This window comes from Harpia harpyja, chromosome 13 (genome assembly GCF_026419915.1).
Source record: "Harpia harpyja isolate bHarHar1 chromosome 13, bHarHar1 primary haplotype, whole genome shotgun sequence".
NCBI lineage: Eukaryota > Metazoa > Chordata > Aves > Accipitriformes > Accipitridae > Harpia > Harpia harpyja.
In genome coordinates this window covers 6,454,806-6,465,713 of record NC_068952.1, presented here as the reverse complement: position 1 = coordinate 6,465,713, position 10,908 = coordinate 6,454,806, and the positions used below count along the sequence as shown (strand labels likewise).

The window sequence follows — 10,908 nt, the reverse complement described above, 5'->3', positions numbered from 1 at the left end:
CCGGCTCGGCTCGGCTCGGCTCCGCTCCGCTCCCGCCCGCGGCGTTGAGCGGCCGTTGGCCCCGCCGTGGCCTCGCGCGCCCCCGGCCCGGTGCGGTGGGGGGGGGGGGAGCCGGGGGGAGGGAATCCCCCTCGCGCGCGCGGCGTGTCTTTTGTGTTTGTACACACGGCGCCGAGGGAGGGGGGCGGAGCCGTGGGCGGGGCCGCGCCTTCCCTCCATTGTGCTCCATTGGCGGGCGGGCGGGACCGGGGCGGGGAGAAGCGGGCGGGGGCGTGGCTGAGCGGCGGGCCGGCCCTCCCGAGTCAGCCATCTTTCAATTGTGCTCCGAGCCGCCGCCGCCGCCAGCAGCAGCAGCAGCAGCGGCAGCAGCAGCAGCCTCGGCTCCTCCTCGCGCCCGCCCGCTCGCCCGCCCTCCCCTCCCTCCCGCACGGCAGCCGCGCTCGCCCAGCGGACGGGGTAAGTCTGGCGCCGCGCCCGCCGCCCCCCCCCCCAGCGCCCCGCCACCCCCCGGCGGCACCCCGCCGCCCTCCCCCGACCCTCCCCACAAACTTTTGGGGGTCTCGGGAGGCGGCGGCGGTTCGGGTCCTCCTCCCCGCGCCGCCTTCCCGGCGCAGCCGGAGCGGCTCCCTTCCGCCGGCACCCCCCGGCCCCGCTTCGCGCGGTCGTTGCCCCCCTCTGCTCCCCTCGCCCCCGCTCCAGACCCCCACCAGCAGCCTCCCCGGCCCCTTAGCTGCCTCCTCAGCCCGACATCCCCCCGGATCGGGGCTGGGAAGCGGCCGCAAAGAGGAGCCGCTCGCCAGCCCAGGGTAACTCTCCTGCCTTCCTTCCCCTGCTCCCCACAGTTGTTGCTCAGCTTCACCATCTTGTCTCTTTTCTCTGGTCACCGACCATATTTTTTTTCCTATTGCATAAAAAACAATAAAAAGGGAAAGAAATTCGCCGAAGGAACGACCCAAACCCAAAGCGATTTTTTGGTTTTCGAGTGCAAACTTTTCCGCTGCCTCCCCCTTCATCTGCACCCACATGGTTTGGAGTTCCTTGCGATTTTTTCGGCGTTATTTTTTGCAATTTATTTTTTCCTCCTTTGCAAAAGGACTAGGGCTGCATTTCGTGATTGTTTCCATTTTGTTCTGGGTCTGGGAGATGAGTTTGCCTGTGAGAGGCGCTTGGGAGCCAGGCAGCTTTGGGGAAGCAGTTACACAGAAAGAGAAAGACGGCACCCAAAAACCACCCCCCCCCCCCCCCAAAAAAAAGTTTGTTGCTTTCTCGCACTTTATCCGGACCCTTTCCCTTTTGCGCCATAAATGCCGATTTGCCTGCCGTTGCCGGTGGGTCGGGGAGCGCAGGCGGGCGGCGGCGAGGGCCGGGCTGCCCGGCAGAGGGCTGGCGGGGGCCGCTCCTCCGCTTTCAGCCGCTCCGCAGTTTCGGAGGAGGTTTTCGTCGGGTGGAAGCGGCGGGTCGGGTGCCAGCCCCCCGATGTTTGCCGGGCGGTTATTTGCAAACACTTCGCAGGTGACGGGCGGCCGGCGGAGGGGGGGGGAGGCGACAGCCGCTTCTCCGCGCCTGCTGGCGGGCGGCTTGCTCGGCTTCAGTCGCCGCCGCCTCACTATTGAATTCGTGGGCAAAACCCCTGTATTTTAATATTTCGCCATCGGCAGGCGTTTAATTTCTAATTTTTTTTTTTTTAAGTTTTTTAATTTTTTTTTTTTTTCCCGTTGGCGATCGGAGGCGTTAGGCGGCCGCGGGCTCCGAGGCTAACGGCTCGCCCCGCCGTTCAGCGGCCGCGGGCAGGGACTCCTTGCGCGGGGCGGCGGGGCGGGGGGCCGCCCTCCCGCCCGCTGAGGGGGGTGCGGGGGGGGGGGTGGGGGGTGGGCGGGCAGGTGTCGGCGGGGGCGTGCGCTGAGCGGGGCGGCCGACCCCTCTTCCCTCCCCTCCGGCAGGTGTAAGGCAGCGACGTCGGCAGGAGCATGGCCCGCACCAAGCAGACCGCCCGCAAGTCCACCGGCGGCAAGGCGCCCCGCAAGCAGCTCGCCACCAAAGCCGCCCGCAAGAGCGCGCCCTCTACTGGCGGGGTGAAGAAGCCGCACCGTTACAGGTACGCAGCGCCGCGCAGAGGCGGCGACGGGCCGGTACCGGGAGCGCACCCCCCCCCCCCCCAACCGCCCCCCCCCCCCCCCCGCGGGGCCGGGGAGGGGAGGGGGGGGCTTCTCCCCGCTGCCGCGCTGCGCTCCCTCTCCGCTCGCCCGCCCGTTCCCCGGGGCCGCACGCGCGGGTCCCCGCCTGCCGCAAAAAAAAAATACCGAAAGTGCCCAGCGCGGGCATCGACCCGGGATTTATCATTAGCCCCTTTTCGGGTGTTTTGGTACCAGTGCCTTAAAAAAAAAAAAAAAAAAAAAAAAAACCAAACCAAAAAACCCCAGCCCCCCTTACAGCGAACGCGCCTCTGCAGTTTTTTTTTAAATTTATTTTATTTTTTACTTCTGGTTATTGAAATGCTGCAGCAGGGTCGCGCCGCCGCGAAGTTTTATTGTTACCGGCGTATCTTAATTGACTTGTAAAGGTCTAGATCCGTCCTCCGCGCCGTTCCGGCGGTGACGGCCGTGCAGGGGCGGTGATCTGCCACGCGAGGGCGCGACCTGCCCACGGATGCGCGGGGCCTCCCCGAACGGTCCTGCCCTGCGCTTGGTCGTCCCAAATACAGGCGTTTGTCTATATGTTGGCGGGAGGATATAGGCTGGAACGGGCGGCGGATCTTTTTGACGGTCCTCTAGTGATGAATTTTTCCCGTCCTTGCTCGCTGTGGAACGGTAACAGCTCACGGGCTCGGTGTACATGTTCCATGGGGAAAAAGTGGACTGGGGAGGTGAAGTGGGTTTAAAATCTAAAAGTCTTCTTGCTGCAGGTGTGAGGCAGAATTAATCGACTGGGAGAAAGGTAGTAAACCTGGAGTAGGAAAAATACCAAGTTTCCACAGAAGTAAATGTGGTATTAATTTCACGGATGGACTTTGAGTCTGCAAAAGTGCATCGTTAATCTGAATTTGTCCTTCTGACACCAAAACTAACACCGGGAAGTACGCTAGATACTTTGTACTGATAATACAACACGGAATACAAATTCTGTTAGTTTTGTGAATACTGACAGCGTCTTGGGGAAGAACCGTTTAAAACTGTGCTTGCTGTCGGGCCGACGGCTAGGAGGGCACCTGTGTTACAGCCGAACCAGCTAACTCACGGCAGCATTGCGGTTTGCCGCGTCCGCCCTGAGATGCATTAGCATCGGTTAGCTAACGTGCTGTCCGCCTCTTCCCTCGGTGAAGTCGGGGCCTGAGGGATCCCTGCTGGGGCCAGTGGAAGTTTGCACAGATCGATAGTGAGAAACCAGGGACCCTTTGTCAGTGAAACTGGTTTTGTATTGTAAATGCTGGGGCTCTTCTAGTGGAAACAGAATGTGTGTGGTGCTTAGTTTAGTAGACGAACCCATATTCTTAAGGTGGTGTAGAACATGTTTTGAATACTAATTCTTTATTCTTTCTTTTTTTATTCCTTAAAATTAAAAGGCCGGGTACCGTGGCTCTCCGTGAAATCAGGCGCTATCAAAAGTCGACCGAACTTTTGATCCGCAAACTTCCCTTCCAGCGCCTGGTGCGTGAAATTGCTCAGGACTTCAAAACAGATCTGCGCTTCCAGAGCGCTGCCATCGGTGCTTTGCAGGTGAGCCTCGCCGAGGGGAGGGAGCACCCTGCGGGGGGGGGGGCGGACCTGGGGGAAGGCAAGACCCCCCCACACCCAAAAAACCCCCTAAAACCTGGAGACTGAAGGTATGGGAGGGCCCCGCCTCCCACCCCCATTGGCCAGGCTGTTTCTAGGGTTAGCCCCAGCTCTGCCTGATTGGTGGGCTGCGGTGGTGGGTGTGGCCCCTCCTGGGGAGGAGGGGCTGATAAGGGGAGATGTGCCCCATAGCCTTCCCTTCCTCGGAGTGGACCTGGTGATTCCCTATAGATACCATAGGCTAAAGTAACGCCGTGAGAGGTCAGCAGCTCCTTACAAAGGCTCCAAGTGTGGTTTGGGGAGAGGGGGGTGTTGCTTTTTTTGGTTTGTTTTTGTTGTTTGTTTTTAACAGCCCCCACCCCTCAGGTAGTTGCACTTGGCAGAACAGTGCATCTTATTAAGACCCTTAAGATAAATCTGTTTCTTCTATCCTTGAGCTGTGTTAGAGCCTTTGCCTCTGAAAGCTATGCGGTCTGAGAGGAAAGCATCGTATAAAGCTTGTTCTAGTGTGTGTAAATGGAGGTCTTGGTATCCTCAAAGGCTCTTTATAGAAAAACAGCTTGATGAGCCACATCTAAACGTGGTTAGGGAAATAAGTGCTTCCATATGATATAGTTGGTGCTAAACACATTTTTTTAATATATTAGTTAAATAACTTATTTAGAGTATATTGAGGGTGAAATACCAATTGCTCTTTCTGGCCCAAATTCCGGTATCTAAGTTAGGTCCCCTCCAAGACTCTGTTCTTATCATGGGAACATTTCCCTCTTATGATAGAAAGACACTCCCAATTAAAGATAGGTCTTTGCTGTTGAACCATTGTTCCAGAACCTGTCTGTAACTGTAGAATATCTGATATGCAGGTAAAATGGTCTTTTTCTAGTTAATGACTTCCGCTTGATAAGGTCCAAGCCATATGCTGTGAGATCCTCTAAACTTGAGCACATGCTTAGCTTCAAAAGGTGACTGTGTGCATTTGCAAAGTTGCTGCTTTTGCTTTTAGTTGTTGTTCTGTCTTCACTGCTGTAAGTGAATGTGGTGGTTGTTAAATTCTGAGGTTTACCTATGTGTCTCTTTAGCAGGAGCTGCTTATTAAAATTTGGTCAGTAGTTAGTACATTTTCAGAAGGCTGGTTTGAACGTTCTTGGTTTTGCATTAAGGAGTTGTCGGTATAGAACTTGTTCATGTACTATTCCTAGTGCTTCCTGCTTGCATATTTGCAAAAAAAAAAGAAAAAAAAAAACCCAAACTTTTAACCCCTTTAGTACCATGTTGTTTGCATCAGCATGGCTTATTTGGTGAAGTGTCTTAACTTTTCATGTAGTGATTTAGCAAAACTGTGTTAGGGGTACCCATGTCCTACTGCATATGAAATGACTACAGTCCTCATCTGCTGTAGTAAATATTTTTCTTTCTTCATGTTAGATAATCTATGTTTTCAAACAGGAACTTTGAACCTAGTAAGTTGATTTGGTGGTTCCTGGTAATGAAATGGTTCACACAAGCTGTTCTCTTGTATGTATTCTAGAAAGGGGGACCTCAACCTCCTTTCTATAAGAGAGCCCCATCATTCCTGCCTTCTCACCCCAGCTGTGTGCTGTGGCCTGGTCCGCGTGCTGGTCTGATGCCAGCATGCCGAGATGCTTCCTAGGAGATTATTAGGTGTTAGAATTCTGTGTCAACCCCAAAATGTGTAAACAGTTACCATGGCTGTGCAGGGCTTAATAGCAGCTAACTTAGCGTGAGCCAGAAGAATAATTAGGTCCAACTGAGCATCTGTCTAACCCAGAATCCTGTCTGCAGTTGTTCGGGAACAGGGAAAACACTGTGGTCAGGGCTGTGGTTTTCCCAGGACAGGGCTTGTCCTTTTGCTCCAAAGTGCTGACCCCATGATTTTCATAGATACGAGGTGAGAACATTCTGTGATAGTGAGGGGTTGTGCTGTGTGCCCCAAGTAGACAGGAGATGCTTAGGCAGGAAGAAAGTATAGGACTAGAAGTGTCTGATGGTAATTCTCTGACTGCTGTCCCATTTTTGGTGATTCAAGGAGTTCCTGAGCTAAAGGAGTTGTTCTCTTATTTCTAATAATTCTCAGTACATTTTTTCTGCTAACTCTTGAATTAAGCCACCTCTTCAGTATCCTATGGCAAGGAGCTGTCTGCCCAAACTCTGTGTTGTGGAGGAACATCTGCTCTGCTGTTCCCTAGCACCTGCCAATTTCACCTGATGCTCAATAGCTCTTGCTCTGGAAGAGGCAGCAGACGAGTCACTCAAATCGTGTAACCTAGCCTTTGAAAAGAGAAGTTTCTAAACATACTAACCTTTTGATAAGATAACCCCGTATCTTGTGAGAGTCCTGCCAGAGTATTGGTTCAGTTGTGTTCTGGAGGATGTTTTCACCAAATAGCAGTAGTACGCAAATTTGATGTAGAATATTTGGTGGTTTATAAGAAAATGGAGGCTTTTATTTTTTGAGAATCTAAAACTTTTGATGTTTGTGAGTAATAAAGATAGAAGCCTAAACTTAATGCCATGTTACATTGTACTTTGAATTATTATTATTTTTTCTCCCAGCGCTCAGAGAGTGAAAGTGTTCTTAACTCTTTTCTTCTACACTAGGAGGCAAGTGAAGCCTACTTGGTTGGCCTGTTTGAAGATACCAACCTGTGTGCTATCCATGCCAAACGTGTCACAATCATGCCAAAAGATATCCAGCTAGCACGCCGCATACGTGGAGAGCGTGCCTAAACTTCACCATGATGGGTTTGTCATTCTCGAAGCAAAATCTTCTTCCTGTTATTGGTAGTAATGAACGTTAGATATTTTTTCCATGGGGTTAAAAGGTACCTAAGTATATGGTTGCAAATGGAAAAATAGGGGACAGAATTGGGTATTGGCAAGTTTTTTTCCATTTTCATTTGTGTGTGGATTTTTAATATAAACGAGGGGACATAAAACATCAATGCGGTCAAAAAAATGTTTCAGTGAACAAGTTTCAACAATTCAACTTTATAAAAAAAATTATAAATAAACCTGTCAAATTTTTCTGGACAATGCCAGCATTTGGATTTTTTTAAACAAGTAAATTTCTTATCAATGGCAACTAAATGGTGTTTGTAGCATTTTTATCATACAGTAGATTCCATCCATTCACTATACTTTTCTAACTGAGTTGTCCTACATGCAAGTACATGTTTTTAATGTTGTCTGTCTTCTGTGCTGTTCCTGTAAGTTTGCTATTAAAATACATTAAATGATGCCTGCTTTTAGTCTTGATTTTTAAATATTACATGTGGGTTGTATTTGATTAAAAAAATCATCGGCCTTCCCTTCTTTTTTTTCTCTTCAATATGTGGCCTAAACACTTAGAGCAGATCTAGGAAACACTGGGGATACTGCCTTGGCTGAAGTAGTGTATATGTGAGGGTTTTTTTAAGAGTGTAAAATTTCTGTCTGCTCCATGTGAAAGCAGGTTTGGTGAGTATATTACCGGGTAGAGTCTGGACCTGGACTGAGCTCCCTAACTAAGCTACAGTGCTAAGAAAAAGCAGTTTTGTTGCTGTTTAGATTCCTTTTTTACTCAACTTAATGCTGAATTTGGAAGCATTTCTGATTTTCATGTTTTGTTAGTATGGTAGAAGTGGTGGGGTGTGGTGGTTTGGGGTTTTTTTTGGTGTGTTCTGGGTTTGGTGTGGGTTTTTTTTCTCCTTGTTTTTTTTAAGCCCATTTACACTCTGTTATCTGGTTTCTTGGTTTGTAGGTGTTCACTTTTTGGTTGACTACCTTTCTGTTTCAGTCACACCCTCCAGCATGTTTGAGAGCTTAGTCCATGTGTGATCAGTTTCAGTTTGTACACTCCAATCAAAAAGACACTTTTGTACCATTTTTGTTTGTTACAATACTTCATAAAAGCAGTACTTGGACAGGAGCACACATTTGAAACTTACTAATTTTTTTTTTATATTCACCCCTCCAATTGCTGATGAAAGTTCCTGTGAAGAAATTTACTGCTGAAATTATGTTCTATAAAAACTTGGTTTTAATTTTTCACCTGAAACTTGGATTCTGATGGACCAGTCTGGAAATGAGTTATATGGTGTACTTTTTGATAGCTCTTGCGGATAATGATTGAGTTACATAGAAGAAAATATGTAGGCAGTGAACAGATTTCACCTCTATGCTAAGACCCCTACAGAGCTTATTTGCTGCTAACTTCTTTCAGGAGTTTCTGAGTGAGCTCTGAACACACCAGTAAATTTGTCTGAAGATTTCCAAAGAGGATTAATAGAGATGTATTATCTGCTTTGGCATCTTAAACAGAGAGCCAAAAATTATAGAATAAATCACATTATTCATAACTTACTCAGCTCTAGTAATGAATGCTGTTTGCCAGGGTTGTGTGGAGTAAAGCCTGTTTAAATGGAGTAGCTTGTCACAGAGAAAACTAATGCTAGACAAAATGTGATCACATCCTTTTGATGCCAAGCAGTTCATAGCTATCTACTAAAAATCAAGTAAGACTTGTCTTGGAGCATCCAGAACCATAAAAATATAAACGGTGAGTAACTGAGACTTAACTGAATTGAGATGTCACTTCTGTCTACTTGATAACAACCCTGTTAAACTTGCTGTAAATGCATTTCAATATAATTAACTACTTGTTTTGTCCTGTACTTCAGAATTCTGTTTCATGCATCAGTCAACAATGCTGGAACCACCTACACAAAAAGGTAATTAGGCTGATTTCTTTTGTTTGTTTAATAACCTGGAATTGAAGTATTGATAAGGAACTAAATTTTCTCTTCCTTAGCTATATTAGAAAACCAAATCTAGAGATTTTGGTACTCAAATGAAATATTGAGCTCTTCTCTTAAAAGAGAACTGGGGTGAGGAATATCCCAGTTTAACTGACAGTGCAGTTAAACTGTCCACGGCAGAAGAATTCATAATGGAAGATGGGATCAGGAATCTGCAGTTGACAACATTTAAGTGTGCAGTGCTATACCTGCAGCTTAAGGATAAACTTTGCCTCTGAGACTGTTGGTTGTGATGGTTGTGGTCCTAGAGATGCCATGTGAATCCTGTTAGTGATTAGCTGTCTGTGTCTCTATTGATACTGGGTCTTGTCTTGGTTTTATTCCTGAGGAATCTTAGGGTATCACTTCTCTACTCCTTGTTTGTTCTTGCAAGCATGATAGATTTTCATTCTTCAGACTTTTCCACTGTTTTGCTGAGCAAATAACTTAATCTCTAGCTTTCTCACCCCCTGCCCTGAGTGCACTATCTTTTTGTCTTTACTGTGCAGCAGCATGAAAATAAGAACAATTAAATTGTCAGCTTTTGTTAAGAACTGCTTTTTTTAAATTGCCAGAATAGTCAGGTGCCAGTCCAATTTTGGATGGATCTTCTACCTGATGCTGTTTAATATTAATGGAGGAAGGGGAGTGTAAAAGGTGATGTTACTTTTTTTTTTTTTTTTTTATGCTGAGAGTTTAGTTATATGGGGTTATATGGTTGGGTTTTTTCCCAGCAGATTTTGGAAGCTATCTGTCTAAATATTGTTGGCATAACTCATCCAGAGTTGACAGTTCACTTGCACCTGGGAGTCTCTCCAAGACAGGCTTTGCAATACAGAAAGAGCAAAACAAAAAGGTGGGGATTGGTGTTAATACAAAAGCTGCAGAGGAGGAGGAACAAGACCATCTACAGTTCCTGTTTAATCATCTTTTTTCCTTGTGTAGTAGCATTCCTGCAAAAACGTTTTTGGGAAGTGGTGGAGATCCACAGTTAGGGCACACGTGGATTGTTAGAGAAGGTAGGATACAGCATGTTATTTAGAGTTAAGTTTTAAGCTGCTTATGTTGTGATGCTGGCACTCCATTCGGTCACTTCAGGATTACAGGTTCCTGCTCCCTTGGGTGAAGAAGAGTGGACAAAATAGTTCTGATCCAGTTACATGCAGTGGTGGTGTTTAAAAATAACTGAAGAATTGTGTTTTGATCAGTGCCATTTCCCCATTTTGCACATTGCCACGTGTCCGTCATGCTGTTTGGAGTGAGCAGTAACTGCTGGTGGCCCTGTTAGCTGTCTGCATATGCAGGTTTGGGCATCAGCTAAGAAGAAAATCAGCCTGTAGTCCAAAGTCTGCAGGCATTTACCAAGTAGGTATTGCAGCTTGTCTTAGTCTCCTGGGCTGCTTCCTCTGGAGCTGACAGGTGGGGAAATGAGTCATGGGGGGAATTAGCTGACCTACAGGATGGCAATCCACTACAACATTTTATTGCTTTTGGGTGTCCTGAATGTTCTTCTGATAAAACAAGGGGTGGTCCTCTCGGAACTGTATATGCCTGCTTGTTGGGCGAGATCGTTTTTGAGGAAACTATTGACAAACAAATATTAATGGATTTAAAGTGACTTAAGGGTTTGTTGTTGGTTGGTTTGGGGTTTTTTTTGTTGTTTTTTAGAGAAGCACAGTTTTCCTCAGCCAGTTTTGCAAGCACTGTTTAAAGTCTTACAAGATTCTTAGTATCTACAGTTGCCATATGTCAAAGAAATTGTAATATTTAAAAATGTAAATTTCTATGAAATTGTGGTGTTTGGGAGTTGTAGGGAAAGGGAATACCATCAAACTTGAATGTGGGCTAATTTAACAGTGACAGAAAAAGAAATCTGCTTAAGTCACGTGGTTCTCTGCAAAAAGAAATTATCGTTTACACGCGAGAGAGATGTAATAATGTTTTAAAGCATTCTCATTCTGTGGAAGAAGTGGCTTCAGGTTCCTGTTTCACATCTGAAAAAGAAGTAGGCTGAACTTTACTTCCTAAAATAGTTTACCTTTTTTTCCCCATAACAATTCTGCTATTTCCTGGGCAATTCAGTTGCGGCTGAGATTTTGAATACTAGAAACAAGTTGTGGTCATGTGGACATCTTCCTGGGGAGGAGTTTAACTGTACTGGGTGGAGGGATGGATGTGACGTGGCTCCTTACTTGTTAGTGACAAACGTACTCAAAGGCTGAACATCTGTTTAAGGCATATCGTTGCATGTATGTCCACACTTCAATTTCTGAATCATTTTGTGAAGTCCTTTATAAGGGGTATGTGATAAGCTGGTTTTTAGGTCTTTGTTGTAGACTTGT

The 10,908-nt window shown here is 47.2% G+C and overlaps 1 protein-coding gene across 1 annotated transcript; it reads left to right on the top strand.

The window, feature by feature from the left end:
- The first annotated feature begins 326 nt into the window (after positions 1 to 326).
- LOC128150133 (histone H3.3A) lies at positions 327 to 7,027 on the top strand. Its single transcript, XM_052806063.1, has 4 exons — positions 327 to 456; positions 1,941 to 2,095; positions 3,560 to 3,713; positions 6,390 to 7,027. Exons 2-4 carry the CDS (start codon positions 1,968 to 1,970, stop codon positions 6,516 to 6,518), a joined length of 411 nt encoding a protein of 136 aa, XP_052662023.1. The 5' UTR covers positions 327 to 456; positions 1,941 to 1,967; the 3' UTR covers positions 6,519 to 7,027.
- The last annotated feature ends 3,881 nt before the right edge of the window (positions 7,028 to 10,908 follow it).